Source organism: Zonotrichia albicollis, chromosome 3 (assembly GCF_047830755.1).
Source record: "Zonotrichia albicollis isolate bZonAlb1 chromosome 3, bZonAlb1.hap1, whole genome shotgun sequence".
Taxonomy (NCBI): Eukaryota; Metazoa; Chordata; class Aves; order Passeriformes; family Passerellidae; genus Zonotrichia; species Zonotrichia albicollis.
The window spans coordinates 17,308,345-17,331,861 of NC_133821.1; the positions used below are offsets into that span (position 1 = coordinate 17,308,345).

The 23,517-nt window shown below is 43.7% G+C and overlaps 1 protein-coding gene across 2 annotated transcripts in view; it reads right to left on the reverse strand.

The window, feature by feature from the left end:
• Window positions 1–2,523: 2,523 nt before the first annotated feature.
• ISM1 (isthmin 1) overlaps window positions 2,524–23,517 on the reverse strand; it is a 44,214-nt gene continuing 23,220 nt past the window's right edge. The window contains exons 3-7 of one of the 2 annotated variants that reach the window (XM_074536856.1): window positions 23,005–23,241; window positions 13,206–13,473; window positions 10,105–10,248; window positions 7,559–7,648; window positions 2,524–5,622 (exon numbers count right to left, since the gene is read on the reverse strand). In XM_074536856.1, the coding sequence (XP_074392957.1) occupies window positions 5,105–5,622; window positions 7,559–7,648; window positions 10,105–10,248; window positions 13,206–13,473; window positions 23,005–23,241 (1,257 nt within the window). In that variant the 3' untranslated portion in view covers window positions 2,524–5,104. The remainder of the gene's footprint in view (window positions 5,623–7,558; window positions 7,649–10,104; window positions 10,249–13,205; window positions 13,474–23,004; window positions 23,242–23,517) is intronic. The other variant, XM_014268129.3, reaches the window with a different exon arrangement.

A 23,517-nucleotide genomic window follows, 5' to 3' on the forward strand; every position in this document is an offset into this window, starting at 1 on the left:
GATGGAGATGTCATGCCAGGCTGGATCCCCTGTCCTTTTTGGGGTAACAGGAGCTGCAGCAGTGCTGCAAGGCTGCTCAAGGTTTGCCCTCATTTTTGGCAGGCAGGAGGTGTATTAATCCTGGCTGCACTGTGATTAGAAGGTGGTCCCTGTTGAGTGCTTGGTGGAAAACTCTGCCAGAAGCAGTGGGATACAGGAATCCCTGTGTCTGCATGGTGCAGCTCATTTGCACTTCTCCCATTTCCCTGCCCAGCTCAGGGAGCCCTACCAGGCAGATGGGGCTTTTCCAAGGCCAGCTGTGTCCCAGTTCTGTGTTTCATGGCTCAGCAACGTCCCCTCAAGAGCTGCCCCTGGGAAGTGTGGAAAGGGGATTGGCTGCTGCTTGGATTTGGGGACAAGGGAATGGGCTAAGCACAGCAAATGGGTTAAGCACAGCTATGCAGAGGCAGGAGCCAGCCTGGAATATGGTGCCTGGACTGGGAACTGGTTTCCAAGCTTTCTCTGCTCCCCAAACCTTCTGACTCACATCCTGTATCCACCACCATAGTGTGCACATGCTGTCTCTTGCTCCAGGCATGTTTCAGAGTCTTACCAGAGTCCTCCTGAAATCCATAAGTGAAGCACTGTTCCACTGTAAGCAAAGCATTGGTCAGACCCATAATAAACAGCAAGCTCTGACATTTAACACATGTAATGCTGTTTGCCCAGTTTTAAAAAGGAAATATTATCTAAGCACTTCTCTGAAGACCAGAGCCACCCATGCTTAGCTGTGCTCAGTTTGGCCACTCTGACCTGTGCAATATTGCTATCACTTCCAGAATATAACATTCTGAACCCCTTATAAATTGTGCAACGTACTGAATGAAAAGTTTCTCTGTACGCTTAAAAATCCCCCTCCACTCCCAGATCCTTTTTGTGATAGAGAATAAATAAAGAAAAACTTTATAACTCCCTGAACTGATAGCAAATTAGCACAATCATAAAAGGCCTCTGTGGCTTTAGCAGAGCAGCTGAAAAGGAAAAATGAATAAACCTGCCACTCATAAAGTAAGGGGCAGAGCTGAAGAATGACTGCTGCCATTTTATCCTCCTGGCCCTTCTCTCCCCTGTGCAAATGCAAAAATAGCCTCATGCCCTGTGCAGGAGGCAAGGAAATGCTCTGCTCTGGGACCCTTCCTGCACAGCACATGACTAGAGGATATCCTAAATTAATTTACATAGACATATAAATATAAGCATGTGTGTGTTTTCCGTATGAAATATGAAACCAGCGATTTCTTAGCCAACCCCTTAATTTGTCTGAAACAGCACAGGCATAATGGAAACTGCCCACACATTTTTCCATTGCAAGTTACAAAGGTAAAGAAGCGGGAAATTGGTGACAGAAAAACACGCACTCCTTCAGCTGGCACAGAAATGCCACGGAGCCAGGTGGCAACACACACTCCCTCCAGTTTGCTGGGGAAAGTGTCATGTTTATCCTGGTGGTCTTCCTGCTGATGCTCTCCCTCCTCACTGCCTTCCCTCCGCCAGCAAGAGAGACACCACAAATAAGACACCGTGGCATTAAGGCCCTGCCATTCAGGCAGGGCAGATTCCTCAAGAGGAAAAGGTAACTTTCCCAACTTTCCCCCTTTCCTGCCTTCAGGTGGCCCCACTCAGATGTGTCAGGTGCATCAGGAGCTCATTGCAGCCAGCCCCACAACCTCAGTGTGATGGCTGTATCTGGAACAGCCCCACGAGCTCACCAGTATTTTTCCAAAGAATGCCTTGTGTTGACAGTGCTAACCAGTCTGCACAGCAGGAGGGGGGAAAAGCAGCTGGTAACTAATGCAGGGCTGTGGGGATTCGTGGATGTGTGCATGGTTCTGGTTTTCTCTATATTGTCCTATAACCCATATGCATCACTGTGGGTTATGTTAGTGGAATTTTGCTGCTCAGCAGCTGTCCAGGCAATGTGAAGCCAGGCCCACTCATCCTTTTAACCATCAAAGGTACAATTCAATCCATTTATGGCTGCCTCGAGGCACCGCTCCACACATCTTTCACAGCAGCTGTGCCAGCTTGATTCATTCCCACCAACTTGACTCAGAAGCTGTGCTCTAATCTTTATCTGCTGATTGATCGGGGGTTAAAAATAAGTTGGATGACTTGACTGGTTCCTTGTTTCAGTTTCCCTGCTCAGTTATGCTTGTTTCAATCCCCCCCCAATGTCTTTGGTTGAGTGTTCCAATATGTCTTTTCTGTGGCAATGTAAGAAACATAACAACAGCTTCTCCTCACCACCGCCCTGTGCTTGGGAATGTGAGCCACAAACGCTTCCTTGGGCCTTGCTCTCATATGGAGAGTTCTGTGATTAAAAGATGGAGCTGAATTTGGCCATGGTAACCTCCATCTCCTTGCTAAAGTCTACTACACAAAGGTATTTGATGTACAGTTTAGGTCACTGGAAAGGAGATAAAGAAAACAGAAAATAAAATAAAATAAGCAGCCCGGCTCTGAATGGATCATAATTTATTATGAAGTAGGACAGACTGCTTTTAATAAAGACTGTTACTTGGGAGAACAGACAATCCCAATCTGCTCTCCAGGACTCCTCCTATGAAGTACCTGGTAGGTCCTATCAGAAGCTATTTGGCTCCCTCAGAGTTTCCAGCCTTGGCAAATTACGAGCGAAACTTTGTGCGTCATTTCATTTATTAGAATAATTTTCCCTCTTCCCCAACACTTTATGTGCTATGTTCTGTATTAATAGTGTAGTAGCATTTCTCAATAGCACCATAATTTACTAATCCAACAAAGGACAGGGATGTGTTTTATATTTCAAGAAATGTGACCAATGCTCTCATCATTCTCCCAGAGAAACCTGAGAATATTGTTCCCCCCACATTGTGAAGTAAAAAGCAGAGCTTTCTCCCTGAAAATACCTGTCTTCCCTGTGAAGTGATCCTGGAGTTCCTTGTGCCTTTCATCCATCTGCTGTCAATTTAACTGGCTCCACTAGCTAGTGGCGCCTTCGTATGACCTTGCAAGCATTTACAAAATCTGGTTTCTATAAAAAAAATAAGGGGTGATCCCTCTGTTTACCCTCTTTCTCAACTAACCATGTTTTGTTACTACCAGCTTGTGCTAGAACACATCCACATCCTCCCCACCAGCTCAGGCCTGGATGTGGGATGCTCGGATGCCTTGGCCAAGTTCTCCAGCTGCTGAGGTGACCTCAGCGGAGCCGTCGCTGGCGCAGATGTGCGGCGGCTCTGCCCGGACCGCCGCGTTCCTGGAGACCTGGAGCAGCCCAGCAGAGCTGGCACAGCCTCCAGCACGGCTCAGACTGGGTGTGCACGGCCCAGGCTGGCTCTGAACCCCCGGTTGGCACCACCTGGGCAGGCCAACACAGAGCTGGCCCTGCCCGGGGCACCACGCACATCTCTGTCTGTGAGCTCGCAATCAACCTCACCCAGAGCCAACACAGACACAGAAAGGATTTACAGGAAGCCATAGAAGGGTCTGGGTTGGAAGGGACCTTAAATGTCATCTATGTGTGCCTGTATATAGCAGAGGGAATTGCCTTTTATGCCTGTCTTGAATCTTTGAGCTCGGGCTGACGGCGATGCTGGTTGGCTGTAACTCTGTGTGAGGTTCCATAAATGTGTGTCAGACCACATAACCCCAAAATAGGCATTTCTCTAGTGGCATTTAGCCTTGGTTTTCCAAATGAACACACCAACTTGCAGCAAGGCAGTCTTTCACAGGATGGAACTGTAAGTATTTATTTACCCAGGGTGTAACTTTAATCTTTCGTCAGAATGCAGATATGAGCTGCTTTATGACAGTTTGTAAACTTGCACTTTATAAAAATTTGGAAATAAAATCTTTGCCTAACAATAGTTGTGTTCTTGGAAATCAAGTTCCATCTACAGAAACCTTTTATGTTAGAGATACATCCCACATGTGAGTCATTCTTACAATTCAATAAATACTTTACAAAAATAATGCTAGCTTTTTTTAAAAAATTAAGACACTTTAAGACACCAGTAGTTCCTCCCAGAAAGCTTCCCTTAAAGAATAGCTTCTGCTGTAGGACACTGCATTCAGCATGAGAAAAATGGGGAAAAAGGGCTGGTTGCATCTTTTATCCCAGGGAACTTGTCGATTCCAGTTTTACTGTTCTCTAAAATAATAAACTTCCTTTTCTTAAAAGAAAGAAACAAGCAGATCCAAACATTCTTCATATTAAAAAATTGGGAAGGAACTGTGATCTTTTTGGTCCTTTGACATGGATTCCTTCTCTGCCCTCACTCCTCCAAAGACTTACAGCATGCTCAGTTCACAGGTTCACAGCTGCTCTGGAAGCCCCAGCAGCTGCAGCTCCGTATCAGAGATGTCTTCAGGAGGGGCTGCTTGGAACTTTTGCAGAACCACTGCACCAGGACATTTTCTGGCCCGTAGGAAAACCACAGCTACATCTTCCTGGAAGCCTACCCCAGGTGGACTGCAAATACCTGAGCTAGAAGGTAACAGGAAGAATTCCAAGAGGAAAAATTGGTAGGGATTTTCTATATTCACTTTTGACTATTACCCTTCCAAAAAAAATTCTTCCCTCCTTAGATATGACTGATCATGAAACCAATTATAGAGAAAACTGATGCTGTAGGTGCATTAATCTTGTAAACCATTCCCATATGGAAGAGTACATTCTTCAATCCTATTGTTTATAACAACTTTTAAGTATGTGCCTCCTCAGCTGCGGCCTTGGGGCCTGATGGTGATGGCAGCTACCCCCCACTCCCTTCATTAGGTTACAGATGGGAAATAAAATGAAATGCACATTATTACATGAAAGTTATTGTGGTATAAAATCCTATCAGGACAAGACTTATGTATGTCTGTATGCAAAAATAGGTGTGTGTGAGACAGAGAGATATGTGCTTATAAATTACACACACTGTGAAAAATACTCATGTATTATTATATTACAACTATATACATTCATTAGAAAGGAACTGACCGGCCCCTGTCGAGGAGCCAGTGCAGCAGCCACCACCAGTTCTTTGGCATCCAGGAAACGAATGCTATTTAGCATCAGAAGAAAAGGAAAATCTTCTCAGTATTCCCTTGCTTCTTGAAACTGCTTGTAGTAGTCCTCGTCTGAGGGGTTTTCCGTACACTTCTGCCCGTTGTTGGGAGGCCGCGCCTCGTTGTAGCGGCTCCAGTCCCCCTTGCATAAGATCCAAGGCAGAATGTCCACTTTGTAGTGCAGCTCCGCTGAGAATTCGATGCTGATCAGGTTGGGTGTCCCTGCCCCTTTGCCCCTGGTGATCAGCTGCATGTTGTCGTCGTAGCAGCAGTGCTGTGCTGCCAGCGTGGTGCTCTCCAGGGACAGCATGGAGCGGATGCAGTACCGCGCCGTGGGCTTGTAGATCTCCAGCTTCTCCTTTGGACCACTCGCATCCTTCCAGCGGAAGTTCTTCCTCTTGAGCCGGTCAAAGATCTCAGCAGTGCTGTAGGCAACTTCTCTGGGGTAGGAGCAAGGGCAGCTGGGCAGGTCGTTGACCACTTTGTGCATGTATTTCTTCAGGAACTCGCTCTTGCAGCTCATCCATCTCTCACAGCTATCAGTATCTGTTTCGGGGCAGGAAATGGAAACTTAAGACACATTAAGCAGCATCCCAGTTGGTGTGATCAGTGATAGCAGCTGAGTCAAGTGCAGCTGTTCAGCACTGTTGCCCTGATTTTTAAAGTTTTTCTGAGCCTTCTGATGTTTACATTCTTGTAACAAACTTCTTACACACTTTATGTAAATCACTTATTGTTTTATGGAAGGAGAGAAATTTAATAGACTGCTGGTTTGTCCAGTGTCATTGGAGAGGTAGCACTGTCACCCTCCAATCCACTGCCACTTTTAGAAATCTATAAATGTTAGAGGCAGAAATTAAAAGTTCTCTTTTTACCATCAGAAAGCTGCATGTCTGCATCGTGTTATTTTGTGTCCTATGGCGACACAGCACCAGTGCTCTGCTGCAGAAAGAAAGGGCAGTCACAGTTTGCTGCCCTGCCCACAGTGTACCACAGTGCTGTCCTGTCAGATAAAGAAATCACCTGTCACTGACTTCAGGGCTAGTCTGAGTTACAGGGCAGAACCAGGCCCTAGGAATCTGTGACACTTTTTCTACCCAGCAAATTCTAATTAAGCTACTGATATCCCCATGTGGCACAAGAGACACTACCATGGGTTGGTAAGCAGCAGAAAAAGGGAAATCACAGTGATTTGGTGCCAGTCTCCAGTTAGAACCCTTAGTCAGAACACACTCAACAGGAAAAATGGCAGTCAGATGATGAAGGACTAAGTTTCAGATGATGCTAGAGATTCCAAGACAGCAAGCAAGGCCTGGATTACTCTTTCTGAAGTACATTTTAGACCCTAATTCAGTCTTTCTTTAAAGAACAAATACTTTTTTTCTATTTGATATTCACTTTTCAAGCATCAATATCTCAAACACGGAGACTGACATCTTATCTGGCAAATGCAGCCAAAAGTGATTCAGGTTCTGAAAGGACATATGTGACATAAGATCAGAGTGGCTGTACATCAGCAGGAGTTTATGGTGCCAGAGGCATGATGTATAGCCAGGATTAAAGAGATTTGTAGACCAGTAGCGTATTTAATATCAGCACTTCATTATTTTGCAAGACTCTTGGGAAAATCCAGGTAAACATCTCCTGCCTAAAACATTATTTAAGGTGTCTATATCATCCTGTGGGCTGTCAAAAACCACCCGCATATCTTGCTCCACACTTACTCGAAGAGGACTCCGCAGGAGAGAAACTAACTGGGACCTAAAACTCTTACAGCACACATTCTTGCAGAACATTTACTTAGTGATCTGTGTCCTGTTTTTCTATCTCCTTAAAGAGTCTCATCCTGGCTGTCGTTAACTATTGTGCTCTGCTCTCCCACAGTAGGGAGGTGCTGGGTTACACTGTTTATTCAATTAATCCAGCATCCAGTGTCTGTGAGTGGCCACACTGTGGTTTCATTGAAGGGACGAAATCAGAACATTGCAGATGTTGGACTGAGTTTGAGATAATTCAGAATCAAGCCATGCCCTATAAATTTGCTTTGGCTACTCCCACTGCAACACACAGAGCTATAAAAACAATACATGCTCATAAAAGTAATTGTCTTTTTTTTTTTCAATTTTTCTGATGTGACAGCTGTACTCTTTTACATGAAATGAAAATGCTTTTATAGGGTCTTCCATTTGAGGCTATTTAATCAAAATAACAAGGAGTGTTTGACTTTCCCCCCATCCATTACTGTGGAGTCTTACAGCTCTTTTCTGAATTAGGACAACAAATAACCCTTTTATGATGAAACAAGCACAGAACTTAAGAGGAGAAACATTCTTTGACCAAAGCAAATTTTCAGATCGCAAATGTGAGCAAAATAATAAATGGCTGTTATTAAATGCTAAACTCAGTATCTTGATCCCACAGGACTAAGAAAATCCTAAGGAAGTCTCTTATCTGTTACTGAAGGATTGGCTAGGCTGCTTACCAACTTCAAACAGTTTGGTTGCATTGAAGTCTTCGCTCCCTGCCAGCAAGCTCACTTCTGTGGCAGCGGTCCGGAAGGTATCTTCGATCCCTAGGACAAACACGAGTTAGTGCTGCTGCTGCTTCCCCACTCAAACACAATGGAACCAGCTGCCTCCTCGCCTCCCCTTCCTCCCCAGCCTCTGCAACGTGCTTTGTTTGGGCAGAAAACCATTCTGAAGCTGCCTCTGGACTGTTCTTTTAAAACCATAATGACCAAAGAATCTGTGATGTTTGTGATGGTGTTCACAGGGGTTTTCAGGTGAGGGAAGAGATGAGAATGTTGGCTTCATGTTCAGAAGGTTTGATTTATTATTTTGTGATATATATTACATCAAAACTATACTAAAAAGAATAGAAGGAAAAGTTTCATCTCAGAAGGCCAGCTAAGCTAAGAAGAGAAAAGAAAGGAATGAATAATAAAGGTTTGTGTCTCAGACAGAGTCTAAGCTAACTGGGCTGTGATTGGCCATCAATTACAAACATGAGACCAATCACAGATGCACCTGTTGCATTCCACAGCAGCAGATAACAAATGCTTACATTTCATTCCTGAGGCCTCTCAGCTTCTCAGCAGGAAAAAATCCTAATAAAGGGATTTTCATGAAAAAATGTCTGTGACAGGTGTTAATAAGGTAAAACAGAGTGACAGGGCTGAAGGCAAGTGAGAAAGCTCATCTCTGCATGTGAGTAACCATTCTCAAGGCAGAATGATGCTGTTCCAAGAAGACTGATGCTTGTTGGTCTCTCCCAGTGCCAGGCAGTTAAAAGGTGTGAGTAGGCAAGAGATAACCAACCTCTCCAAGCAATTCCATCCCCATCGCCTACAGCTGCCAAATAAAATATCAGGATCTCAACATGTCTGGATTTACCAGCAGCCTCCAGTTAATTGTTTGCTACCAGCTGAGAGACACAGACGTTGCCAGAAAAATGATCTTGCCAAAGTAAACATCCTTTTGTTGCTGCTTTAGTTCAGCCTATTGATATGCCTAACATTTCTGTGCCATGTAGGCTTAATACAAGTAGGTTTTAAGTTTTTTTCTCCCTTTCTTCCCTATTGAATTAAAGGCCTCTAAAGAGAACTGAAAGATCTTTAGTATGTGATAACTATATGGTTAATAATGAAGTCTATTCACCACCCATCTTCTTGCCAATGAACTTTCTCCTGATCTCCTGAACTGGGGCATAATAGTGGCTTGCAAAGCTTCAAAACAGCCTCACGCCAATTTTCAACAAAATTATCATAGAGTTTTGCCTTAAGTCCAGCACTAGATGTAGAATAATAGATACCCAAGAACCCATTACAAGGCAGTAATTCACTACTGGAATTATAAACAGCAGAAGCTGAGCTTTGACCTTGTAATTTCGAAAATGTCAGCACAGCATCAAAGAGTGAATATATTTTGCTTACTGATTGTTGGAGGTCTGTTGTATGACATAATATATTCTTTCAAGTTTGCCACTTTTTGGTGCTAGCTGGTAATAAATACTAGAGAATATAACTGGGGGTTACTTGCTTTCTTCTGGAATTACTCGTTATTATTGAGGTTTTAGGATGCATGAGAGCATGCAGAAACATTTTTCCCTGAACTGTCTCGCAGCTGTTGCTTTGCAATGGAGACATGGATCTATCTGCTAGTCAGAATCTTCTCTCCAACTCTCTTACTAAGTCTTCTAAGTCTCCTCTCCAGCACTGCTGACATTTTATTTCCCATTAAAAAAAGCCTGACCTCCAGTTTAAAAATTTCTGCCTTTCTGAGTCATTAAGTAAACTGAGAGTAATGCATGCCACCACGACTTGTGTTTTCACTTCTCTCTGATCTTGGGAAGTAATGAACTTGCACCTATCCCCTGCATTGTGGCAGCTACTGCATGACAAATTGGTCTAAATTTAAACACACAGAAACATTTAAAAACCAGTTTTCCATAGCAGCTTCAAATTTTCATGATGTAGGCTTGAGTGCTCAGCTCTGATTTTGCCAAAGTGAAGATGGTAAATGTGTGATGGTGAGGACACTTCAAAATGTCAAATCCTGTGAATGGGTAGGAGCTAAGGCAAGGCTCCTTGGCCATATTTTCTGAATATATTCAAGCCAAAACTATACATCTCTTCATCCTTCTTCACAATGCAAGCAATGCCATCCCCTTCACAGCAAAACAGGAGCTCACTGAGGTAACAGCACAGCCAGCTGGAAATCCTAAATCAGCTCCAAATTTGTTTCAAGGGAGTAGATCACACCCTTTAGAATACAAAACACCCGTGCACAAAAATGACTGCCACGACCTAGAGAAAGCCTATACATGTCTTTTAAGTCCTAGGGGATGGAGGACTGCATCTAGCAGTGCATCATTACTACGAATAAATGGCGTTGAAAATCTCTTTATCCCACCAGCACCCTTACCTTGCCACGGTGCACACAGCCCCCAGGCTCAGCGTGCAGAGAGCCCTCTCCTCCCCTTTCCACCCATCCCTGCTTCCCTGGCAGCAGCTCCAGGGGCAATTCCCACCTGGGCAGCTGGGCCTGTCGCAGGTGCGGGACTCGGTGGCGGTGCAGGCGTAGCCGCAGGAGCGGGTGCGCTTCTGGCTGCCGCTGCCGCAGGTGACGCTGCACGGGGACCAGGGGCTCCAGTCGCCCTCACCGTCCATGTAATCTGCTCACAGGACAAATGACAGGGAGGAAATGAGGAAACAAAACTCCTGCTGCCCAAAAACTACTGTGTGGTGGTTTTTATTAAGCAGGCAAAGCACGAATGGAATCCAGATGTCTCTACCTGGAGCCGGGGCCGAGCGCCAGGCGCGAGGCTGCTGCTTAAATGGTTTTCACACTTGGTGCTCCTCAGGGAAATGCACGCAACATTATTTGAAAAAATATTTCCTTTCTCTTTTGACCTTTTGGCTGCTGAGGATCCTCAGCTGCAAAGCTCGGTCGTGAACTAACAGCACACATCTATTCACGTCATTTCGCTGCATACAGGAATGTGTTTGTGGACCACAGACTCATCAGGCAAAGGATAAATTGAGTTTTCTTTTTCGTCTTTTCAAAGCACACAACAGCACTCAGGTTTTGGGCAAGATGCATGTTATGGGAAGCTAAGGGTCATGAGTGAAAATCACAATTTTGTTTTTCAGTCCCTTGAACAGGAAACAGAATATTGAATATTTCAGGAATATTGCTATGAGAGCAGGGAAGCGCATGCTTTTCTTGCACCAAGAACAACATGCAGTATTTAGTGTTTCACGTGAATTATTAAATAACATCAAATCTGACTATTTACTAGAAGGAACCTTATGAAAAAGAAACATGATTTTGTTTTCTTCTGCAGACTGCCAAAGGCACTGAACACCAAAACAAAAAGCTGATGCTGCTGTGAGTACCTAAATCCTTCAGAAGGAGCTTCCTTTGTGTGCTGTGTAAACTATTGCACATCCCACCATGTGAAGGCCACCAAACAAAGCCCATTAACCTGTCCCAGCTTTCTTGCCTCCCCACTGGCCTCCCTAGCTGAGGGAACATTTGGCTTAATGGTTTTCCCTGCAACCTACAGGAGATATTTTACTGTGATCACAACTTGCAGCTGCAGCTCCTTTGGGTTACACCACCACTGACAGCAAAGCAAAACCTGGTTCAGTGGCTCAGAGGCAGCCCTGCTCTATAGCTCTAGGGGAGAGTACCTAAGCTAGAGCAGAGCCAGGGAGGATCCCTGCCTTGCCTGGCCTCTGTGCTACACACTTTCCCCCAGGGCCATGCTGTCTGTGGGCTTCCTGAGCTGGTTAGCAGAACACGTAACTTGATTTGTTCCATATGCAGCGACTGACAACAGCTCTGTGGGGTGCTATTAAACATTTATTGCCAGGAGTATGGGGAGATTATAGATCTCACTCAGAGCAAGCTGCCTAGAGGTGAGTTCCTCGTGGCAAGGACCTTATGTGTTCCTCCTTCTTTTCTGACAGGGCTGATGATGGGGAAGCCACCACACTGGAATCAGGTGTCTGCGGTGGGATGTGGCTGTCAACACAGCTAATGTCAGTGTGCAAGACCTGTGGTTCTGGGATTTGCCAGCAGGCAGGCACCACAACAGCCCAAAAAAGGCATCAGATGTCTCCGGAAAATGTGATCTGCCCTCTATGCCTGGCCTTGCTCTTCTTCCTAGCTCCTTTCCAATTCTTTTATCTCCATGGGGCTGGCGAGGAGGAGGGCAGGTGAGCAGGCACAATGCCTGTCAAACAGGAGGCCAAGGAAGGGCAGGGAGAGCCCTTGGCAGTGGCAGGAGGGGAGAAAGACACCCACAGGAAAGGTATGAACATGTCAGTGGGTGGAACATTTACATCCCTCATGGGCAGGATCTGCTGCTGCATCCTCCCAGAGAGCATTTTAGGTTAGACAAGAGGCCAGGAGTTGCTTCCAGCTAGCTGGATGCTCTGGTGTGCAGCAGGGAGATCTGGGATAATTTTTAGACCTACCTACCTTGTGTTTACAGTGCACTATGAAGCACATTACTGAACATACCATGTTAGATTTTCAGTTGCTGTTCAACCTGTTCTTCTTATATTCATACTTGTAATTCTTACTATGATTTTTCTATCACAATTAACTTATATGAATAACTACCTAAGATATGAATTCTTGGCAATAAACCCTGCCCACAAATAAATATAGGGGCAAAAAGAAGGGATAGATTTAATCTTCTGGCCGAAAAATTTAATACATATGTATGTGTTTAAACACACTTTTATTCCACAGTTTTTATTCCATAAAAAACTCTCTCTTGATTTTTAAGATTCTAGTACTTCAAGTCAGTCAAACCATGGAAGAATAAGTTTGTTTTACTTTGTTTTACTGCACTCTGCAACATCTGGGGAATAACAACAGAAATGCCAGGGTAAAAGTAGCATGACACCTTGTTCTGACTAAAAGTAATCTGTATTTACACACAAGTTCAAGGGGCTCTTCCTGTGAGCACAGTTTAGCTCACCTCCCCTGGGTCATTCCCATGCAGATAGTCACAGCCTGTCAGGGCAGTGAAGAGCTGTAGCTCTTCTCTGTTTCTAGTTTCTGCAACTATTTCATACAACAAGCTGAAAACAATTGTTTTCCTCATGACACATCTGGAAGAATATTACACACACAAATACACAATGTTCCTGCTGCACACGCCACTCCCCACACATGCATCAACATAAGTCATCTTATTTGTGTATCCACCAAACGCTACCACGTTTCAGATCTTGCTTATTTATCCAATAGTTATATTCTGGTTCCCAAACCACGGCACGATTCTAAATCTGTACTTACCCTTACTCTAAAAATAAATATGAAACCTTGTTTCCTCCACTTTTTTTAAAAAAGCACACGTTGGACTAAAAAAGGCCCTCTTCTGGGATAACTGGTATGATTTTCAAGATTATAGACTTACTAGTGGAATGCAGCTACCACAGCACAGCTTGTCCATTTGCACAGATTTGTATTTGAAAGCTGATGAACAAAAGCCACATGTTGAAAAACTCTATTTTGCTTGAATCTCAGCCATGCCTCACCATTCTCCTTCCCCCCCACGCTTGTTTTTGACAATCCCAGGATACCCGCGGGAGGCCTGGAACGCAAACCCACCGTACTCTGGCTGCTCCTTGGACTGGAACGCCCGGTGACTGGGTGCATGGCTCTCCCACCCGCCCAGGGGGTTCAGGAAGTTGCTGTCCTCGGTGGTGCTGTCGTATTTGTAGTCCTGGTCACCGCTGCTCATGCGAGTCAGCATGGAGGACCTGTGCCACCAGCTCCTCCAGTCGGGCGACGGGGCTGGCCAGCTGGGCCTGCTGCCCTCCTTCTGCAGCTCCTTGTCTGGCTCTGGGTCAGGGCTGTCCACTACCTCAATGGTAACCTGGGGATTCCGAGCAGAGCAGCCTGTCAGTGCCTCCTCTTTGGCAGGGGGGAAACTTTCCACACAGCAAAGACAACGTGTGGTGCTGGTGAGGGTCCCCAGGATGAGGGAAGAGATGAATCTGACTCCATGTTCTCAGAAGGCTGATATATTATATTATATTATATTATATTATATTATATTATATTATATTATATTATATTATATTATATTATATTATATTATATTATATTATATTATATTATATTATATTATATTATATTATATTATATTATATCGTATCGTATTACATTACATTACATGATATTATATTATACTATATCATATCATATCATATCATATCATATCATATCATATCATATTAAGAATACTATACTAAAACTATTCTAAATAAATAGAGAAAGGATGCAGACAGAAGGTTTAAACAGAATGAATAACAAAAACTCGTGACTCCTCAGAGCCATGACACAGCTGGATTGTGACTGGCCATTAAGTTAAAACAATTCACAAGAAACCAATCAGACATGCACCTGTTGGTAAACAGTGTCTAAGCCACATTCCAAAGCAGCAAAGACAGGGAGAAGCTGAGGCTTCTCAGCTTCCCAGGAGAAAATCCTGGGCAAAGAGGAATTTTCAGAAAATATCATGGTGACAGACAAGGTGCTGCCTGGCAAAGGGGTTGAGCAATACCATGGGTCTGGCATGTTGTAAACCATATGTGGATTACTGAGCCCAGAGAAGTGCAGAGGCTGAGTGATTCCTTCTGCTATCTCTGCTGAATCAGACCTCGGAACCAAGGCTAGGAAAAATCCTGCACAAAATAATAACCCACGCTGTGCCTAAAACTGGCAGCAGAATTCTCTGCCTTATGGGGAAAATGTGTTCAGAGCCTAACATATATGACCAGAAGAAGAAAACCAAAGCTGTGCTCTATGCTGAGGCTCAATTTGAGGCAAGCATGGAGCACACCAGTGTGCAGAGCCTGTTCCAAGGACTTGGGCTGACTCAGGATAAGCAAGGCCATGTGTGAGAAGGTCAAGATGCAGAGCCCAGGTATTGCTGGGTTTGCATCTGTCTCGCCCCTCGGGCAGCAGCCCAGCTGTTCCTGCTGCATGAAACCACACTTTGTGGCAGTGATGGGAGCCAGCAGCTCCTCTGACCATTGCTGAGTGAGCCACTTGCTGCAAAGCCCTTTAAAGTTGGTCCTTTTGTCATGCTGGGAGAGCATAACGACCTGTTATGGTCAACCTGTTTATGGTTTCCAACAGAAGCCCAGAACCAAAATTCAGAGTTTGCTGCCCAGTTCCCTTTCAGACATCATAAATGTCAGTATCATTCTGCATAGGAACAACCTTTGATTATTGTTTTCTATGCTGAACAATGTGTAATTGTAAAACTCTTGGATAAATAGTGTGTGTGCATATGGGTGGCCATTTGGGTAGAAGCAGAGACTCTCCACCAGAAACCTTGGCTCTGTGAGTCATGCAAGCATTGCCTGGCCACAGATAGATCATAAAATGCTCTGATGTTTCATGCTAATATGGTTCAGTGATTACACTGGGCTGGCTAAACAACCAGAAGTGACTGTCAGATCTATCTATAATGTTTAATAGGTACAGAGGCATTTTCAGCCTTTCAAGATGGTACACAATGAAAATCAGGTTGTATAAAACAGAAACAATGCATTGCTATGCTAAAAGTAATTTACACAGCTCTGTGGATGTGCATTGTACATAAAAGATTAGTTTTATACAATTGGTATTAGTAAAATCAAAAGACACACACAAGAAAAAGAAAGAAAAGGTCACGGCTACCTGTGATCCACAGGCTGTGACACAGGGAGCAAAGCAGAACTGTTGTATCTTCAGAGCTGCAAACACAAACAATGCCCACACATCCTTTCTTTGGAGACAGGAGATTTTGGATCTATTATTTCATGCTTTGCATTTTACCATAGACCAGGCCATTGAAATGAAAAATCTTGGAGGCTACTAGGAAGCTCCACTGGGAAAAGAGCAAGAGCAAGGGAAGGTGCAGCTGTCAGCCTAATGGCTCCTTTACACAAAGGGTATTTCACTCCCAGCCTAAATATGGAATTGGAATGGGTACTTCATTAAACCTCAGTTTCTACAGACCAAGAATGAAAATGGATTTCATAAGCTTGAAAACATCAGAGTCAGTCCAGGGATTCAAAATTGTTACCTCTGTCCAAGCAAAACAGAGTTCTCACAATAAATGAAATGAAATGGCCTTACTGAGCAGCAGACACTGCCAGTGGTGGGGCTTTAGTACTCCCCACCTGGAAATCAGTACAATTCTAGTACTTCAGAAGCAATTATTTTTAGAACCACGCTAACTGTCTGAGCAATGACTCAGCAAAGTGGAAAAAAACCCCCTCTGATTTAAAAAAATTATAATTGCTCCATATGCTTTGATAATCTGTAGCTGTATGAAAGTCAATCAGCATGAACTGGCATTATTTCAGCCAAGGACGATTTTAAGAACCACAAGGACTTGATTTTAAATAATGATTGATGATGCAAGTCAGTTTAAGGAAAAGAAGGGACAGAGGAACATCTGCTGAGCTCAGTGAGGAAAGGCAGGTGGAACACACACACTTTCATACAGCTACTTACTTCCAAGACTGGAATATCTGTGCAATCAGCCACTTCAGACTGTTTTTACCTCTGAGGAACCTTATTAGAAAGGCCTCTAAAATGAGTTTCCCAACACACAGCCAATTTAAAAACCAAAAACACCAAAAGCAAAATCCAGTGTGGTAGTCTGATACATATCTATGTTCCCCTCTGCACTCCTTTAAGATTTGATTACCAAGGTGTTTATTGTGGAATAAAAATCATACAGTGAAAGAAATTCTGTAAAGAATTCTGGGATAGTCTGAGCTGCCACTCTTGGAAATCAGAAGCCAACTTCAATTGACTTTGGTATTTTCAGGGACTTGGTTTAATGGACCTTCCAGAGGCACAATCCTAGTAATCCCTCCTCCACTCTATGACCCAGAAGTTAGGGCAGAAGTGTGAGAAGGGATTGCCGTTTCAGTGAGCAATTGCTCCCTTATTCCAGTCTAAAATTTTGAAAAATGAGCTTTCACTGCTTTCTTCCCAGTGCTCACAGATAGACTTACAGTGTTAGCCCATGACTGCACTTACACATATGCTTGTGCACATACATGGCACTGAAATATGTCACTTGTGTGATCAGTTTCTATATTGGGGGCTGTTTATAAAAAGGAATAAAGGAATCAGGAATTAGAGAATAAAGATCAAGAACTAGAGTAATACAAACCAGGCGTTTAGAGAAGCTCTGGAAAAGCTTTCATACTGTGTAAGTATTCCAACAAAAACATGTTCTCTTAAAAATTAAAAAACAGATCTGGTTTAGCAGTTCTATCTTGGAGCCCATTTTAGAGGCTGATTTCTTCTTCCAGCGATTATCAAAACTTAAAGATTTTTCTCAAGCTTCCCAAAACGTCTGTGGTAACATAGTCCTTGTATAAATCCACAGTCATCCCCAGAAGTATTCAAACCTAAAATAAAGCCACTTCTTTTATGGTTGTATGAGCTAGGAATAAGGACATTCATCTGAAAACTGTTAAAAACAATTGGCGTAGGCACATTAAAACAACAGATTTGCAGGCAATTTCTAATGAAACAAGTGTATCATGCACAGATGTCTCCAGACACCAACATCCAATTTTCTCCTGGCCAAAAATATACAGAAGATAAATATTATCCCAGCCTGCTAGAGTGCACAAAAAGTTCTGTGTTCTTTGTCCTGTTTACTGAGACAATGTTTCTGAATTCACTTTACTGGTGTAAACATTGCCCTAAGTGACCAGAAGATTATATTTCAGGAAGAAGTATGTTTGTGATGTTGTGCAAGCAGCAGATCCTACAGCCTTTCTATCCTGGTTTTTTCCAAGCAATCGATGTAAATTTTCAATAGAGAACTTGCCATTTTGGGTAAGACAGCAATGAGGTAAATATAACAGGAGAACAGGAACAAGTTCAGTATGAGATTGAAATGGTACATCTGGCTTTACATCACATAATTTTAATTAAAATGCTATCAGCAGTGGCAATAATTTAGTTCTGGTTGTGTCATGTCACTTAGAACAGTTTTCTGGACTTGAAAAGTGAGGATCCCTGAAGATTTGTTGGGAGCAAAGAAGACAATGTGCCTTGAGACCTGAAACTTCTATTTGAGGTTGTCAATCCAATTTGGAATCTCTGATGAACCCCAGATATAAAAATGTGTTCCAGCCCTGAATTCTGCATTCTGCAGTGAGCTCTTGTTACAGCATGACACAAGGAAACCTGCACAGCTCTGGTGTTGGCAGGGGTTTAACCTTGACACCCTGGACTTTCTGCCCACACAAGGCTCTCCAGCTGGAACAACCTGCAAGCTCCTGCAAGGCTTCACTGTGCTTCCAGTGCTGCACCTGGCTGAAAATGCTTTGCTACTACCTCAAAGTGTTAAATCTTACAGGCATTACAAGAAACAAGCACTACTGGAGCCCTCTGGCTCTTCCTGTGCTAAATTGGAGATGAGACTGGTAGGGCTGGTCAGACACTGTTGATTCTCTTGTGACAACACCAAAAGGGTGCATCTTTCCAGTGCACTGAAACCAGCAGCTTCAAAGGACAAATATAAATGATAGCTAAAAAGTACATCTAATAAAACGTGAAAAGTGACATGGTGATGCAGGTGGAGGTGAAGGAAATGGCCATGGGTGAACTTGGAGAGGAGCTGAGGCCTGCAGCTCTTTTTTCAAAGCAGATCACACAGCCTTGTTTCTCTGTAGTTGTGTATGTTTGTGTACGTGTGCTTCTAAGAGAAGGCAGTAACCCAGTAGGCATCAAAGAGAGAAAATAGGTAACAAGTAGATAACACAGCAAACACAGCAGCACAGGAGTGGTGTGGCTGGTGAATATGGCCACAGGCCTCGTGGCAAATGGCAAAGACCAAGCAGGCATTAACTTCTTCTGCTTTAAAACCACTCCTGTCAATTAACATGGTTATCAACATGGTTTTAAACAGAATCCTACCTGCTTCTGTGCAGTTTTCATCTAGAACACATCACCTCATCAAAAAGTTTAACATATCCACTACAACTGGACCTCACCCAGCTGGGCTTCAGCTCTATTGGTCATGAAGCTTGACCAAGACCTAAGTTCAGTGAGGAACATTAATATTAACAAAATGCCCTTATTGCCCTGCAGCTGTGACAAGGCTGGATAGGGCTCTGAACAACCTGATCTGGTGGAAGGTGTCCCTGCCCATGGCAGGGGGACTTAAACTGGATGATCTTGAAGGTCCTACCCAACCCACACTTCATGGTTGTGTGAGTTTTCCCTTTTCTGCTCATTTTTCATGGTGTCAAGCACTGCTGGGGAAGCAGCAAAGCAGTGCCACAACAGAGCAGCACACTCCCTGACCCTGTTTCAGTACACAAACCTGAGAAACCACTAATAAAAAAAAAAGGTGAGGGACAAGAGCAAGAGTTCAACTGCAGGTTGAAACATCTGGCTCCAAACAGAGGGTTGGCTGCTGAGAGAGGAGAGGCTGTAGAAGGCTGTTTTGAACAGACAAGAAAAACCCATCAGAAATGGAAAACAGACAGGTTCCTGTACACCTCCCATGTGACTTCATTCTGCTGCTCAGGGGAAAAAACAATTCTGACTTTGAGTAACCTGACCAATTACAGGGTCTGCATAGGCATCCCTTGGCTGGTCTGCCAAACAAGTGCAAACCTAGACAGCAGGGATTTTCCACTTGTGAAAAGAACTGAAAAAAAAGTGTAATCAGTTTTTGTAATCACCTTCTCACCTAGAAGTCTTTCAGGCATTGACAGAATCGTTAAAATGACAAAAAAGAAAACAAAATACCCCAAACCAAGCAGCCAGTCTGTGCCCACTGTGGTTACTCTCAACAACCAGTGTGGAAGCACAGCTGAAGCATAAAATGCCACTTTAAATGATGGGAGATTTTACAAGGCTAGAACACCACAGGAAGGCCAGTAAGGGTTGTCCTGGTCATGTATGCAAAGAGTCACTTGGATTACTGCTTCTGAGGGTTTTCTAGAGACTGTCTGCTATACTTACATTAGCATCTAATAAATATGGCAGTACCTGGGGTAGTCTGAATTCCTCTGATGGTGTTCTGATACTCATTTTTAGTTCATCACTAAAAGAGCACATACCAGGGCATGATACAGCAAGCACCATCTCACAGGAACCAGAGAAGAAATGGCCCTAAAGAGAACTCACTGGAGTATTCTTTCCACCTGATATTTTGGAAGAATTTTATGCCTCTTTCTTGGATTTCTAATTCCCAGGTATAATTTCCATTAAAAAATGTTATTTTTGGTTTATGCAGTAGAAGGAAAAAGAGGTTTTGAGTCTTTGAGAAGAAAATGTGGCCATTGTGCTATCTTAAAACAGAGGCTGTTTTCTCCTATCCAGCCTCTCAGTCCTAGGAGGACTCTTTAATCAACACTCCCAGAATTGTAACTTACAGATCTGGGAGCCATTGCGCAAAAAGAAAAATAAGCAACAATTCTGTTTTCACCTGCCAAACAGCTGATGAGAAATTTGCAAGTCAACAAGTGTCTCTATTTCTGTTCAGGTCAGTATAGTACTGTTTAACAAGCAAGAATTCACTATAATCCTGTTTTTTCATACAAGAGTAGGCCAACTTTTACAACCTTTAGGCAAAAAAAATAAACTTTCTCTGACTCTGTAAGGAATTAATGGGAGTTTTATGTCCATGAGGCTTGACCAGCTGTAAGGGTGTCAAACAAGAACTTAAAGAAGCTTTGTGTAATCACTGTTTACTCACCTAAATAAGCAGAGTAAATTCAGAGCAAATCAAATGCAGAACTTGGGGATCCTCTTTCTGAAAGGGCTCAACCTTGTGCATAAGGGATCTGGGATCAGTGTTGCCCCTTTCCAGTTTACAGGACCAGTCTTCCCAGTTCTCAGCTGACAGTTCTCTGTCAGCAAAACTGCTGACAGAGCTGCTGACATATTTCCAGGATTGGATGGTGGAAAAATAGGTCTTAGCAGCACCTGCAGTTACCATGAAAACAAGCCAGGGAACTGTTTCCGTCTCTTTTATCCCTGTGTCTGAACTTTGTATGCTGTCACTGCTCAGGAAAGGTTTTTTTTTCCTCCTGTCCTCCTCTGCAGTTTACATACTGTTCAAATAGTGATGTTGCATCATTTGCCTCACGCCACAATCTGGGGTCCCTTCAGCTTCCAACCTTCCCTTCTGTCTTAGGTCACAAAATGTGACTGGGGGTGTGTATTCTACTGCCATCTGTGTATTCTTCTGCCCCATCTGGGGCAGTTCTCTTCTGTTCATTGGGCAGTTTTCTTTATCTCTCTCACAGCCAATCCTCCCACCTGTTGTTAATGGGCCATTGAGTGTCACTGCACGGCTGATAAAATCCCATCATCCATTGGGAGATGCTCTGCTCAGAGGGAGGAGCCAAGCATTCCTACCTGGATATAATCTGAGGTTTGGAACACCACACCAGCCTTTTCCACTGCATTCCCAGAGGAGCAGCCCTTTCCCACTGGATTCCCAGAGGAAGACCAGGCCTATCTACACCTCCACCAGACCTTCAGAGGAAACTCCATCCTTCTCCAGGATCCCTGCTCCAACAGAACCACACCTGGAACATCAGGTGGGCTGCAGCCACCCTTTAATGAGACTGCTAACACCACCCTGACCCACAAGCTGTCAGGTCATATTCTGACTCTGTCAGTGTTGATTTTTTTTTGTACTATTGCACTTGTATTTTAATTTCCCTAGTGAACAATTGTTATTCCTATTCCCTTATCTTTGCCTGAGAGCCCCTTAATTTCAAAATTATAATTTGGAGGAAAGGGATTACATTTTCCATTTCAAGGGAGGCTCCTGCCTTCTTTAGCAGACTTCTGACTTTTCAAGACAAGATACTTTCCTAAAGCTTTCTGGAATGGTTCTCCTAGCACAAGAGATGTGTTCCATCACCACATGTTGAACATGTTTACTGTCTCGGCCTGTCAAGTATTAGACCTGCCTGTGAACCCAAATCTGTGAGATTTCTTAATGGCCCAGCTCATCTACGGTGAACGCAAGAAGTGATGCTGTGGAGGCAGCTTCTCCTCACCCAGTCATGGGTAAGAATCATGCACTGGTTTGGGTTGGAAGGGGTATTAAGCACCATCTCATTCCACTCCCCTGCCATGGTCAAGGACACCTTCCATCAGACCAGGTTGCTCAGAGCCCCATCCAGCCTGGCCCTGAATACTTTTGGAGATGGGGCAGCCACAGCTTCTCTGAGCCAGGGCCCCACCACCCTGAGAGTAAAGAATTTCCTCCTGAAACTACTTGCTAAAACTACTAAACTTATCATCCGCCAGTTTAAAGCCATTCTCTCCTGTCCTATCACTCCATGCCCTTGTGAAAAGTCCCTCTCCAGCCTTCTTGGAGGCCCTTTAGCACTGGAACGTGCTCTAAGGTCTCCCCTGAGCCTTCTTTTCTCCAGGCTGAACATCCCCAGCCCTTTCAGCTTGTCTCCAGAGCAGAGGTGCTCCAGCCCTCTGGAGCATGCTGGCCGCTCACCAGCAGATCTATTACATCTTTATATACATACTTCTTAGACATATCAAAAGGATGGTAATTTTGTGGGCTGGGAGACTATAAGAAGCCAGGAATTAATTTAACCAGAAAACCAGATCTATTAGTGCATTGTTTTTATAAGCACATCTTAGGCAGAAGAACATTTGAATTTATTGTTTTGGGTAAAAAAGACTGCTTATTAATGCCAATTTTGCTTTAAGGCTCTGAATTAAAAACAAATCACTCATTTTTTCCTCTTTCCGATCCTTGAAGTTTCAAGATGCAAGTGGCTTGTAAGAGGCCGTTCCAAACCCAAGAACTGTTTGAGGAATAACATATAACAAAGTTTTTTGCAGACAACTTTTTTATACTACAAGCAGCTGCTACGGAAATTAAGTCTCACTTCCATACAGAAGAATGCATTTTGAGCTGAAACTGAAATACTTGTTCTCTGTTAGCCTTTGGGGACAGTTGCATTTTATAATAGTATACAAAATGCAAATCTGTTCAAAAATTTTACAACAGTAAATTGAAGGCAGAAATTAAAACACCCATTTATTTTCAGTGAAGGCAATATGCTCCAAAATGGCAACCACAAAGATGGGTTTAGTATCACAAATAGATCTACACTGACCTCCACACTTATGCAATCAACACTAGTCAAGAAGAAATTCAGAAAAAATTTGCAATATGTGCATTAACTTAGAGAGAAAAAGTATGTATTATATATATTTAATATATAATACTGTTATACATTTTATTGGACTATATACATTCTCTCTTCGTAGAGATGGATTGTTCTGGCTGCTCATCATGGAAGCCAGGGTAAAAGTTGTCTTGGCTCAGTAAAATAACTTTGTGTATGTTATAAAATAGTCAGATGTTAACATAAATTTGTACCTGAATGTTGGGATTCTGCCCATTGATGTCTGCTTTGGACAGGTCAGGGAAGTTTGGGAGGTCCAGGAGAAAAGACCTGGGTCCATCTCTCTGCAGGGCCGTATGCCCGCTCTCCTGCCGGAACTGCTCCTTGGGAAAGGGCCGGTGGGCAGCCTGGAGATTGGGGTATTCTCCTTGCTCCTCGGGGTTCAGGGTGAAACTGTCTTCAGGAGAATGGTCCTCTGCACTCAGTGTGCTCTGGGGAAGAAAAGCAAGGCCCAATAATGACAGCTCAGAGCGTGCAGTCCTGCCAAAGCCCCCATCCCTCCAGTGGCTGCAGCCTTACAGCACCCAGACCCACAGCTCACTACTGAAAACACAGATCTGTAACCAGCTGACACAAGATAAAACTGAGTCACACCTGGGGACTTAGTTCTTCCAGGCTCCTGAACCATTCCAGCCTTGTGGTGAGCACCTACACGTGGACACAAGCATCAGACTTGAACCTAGAAACATGAGGCTCTGAAGTAACCT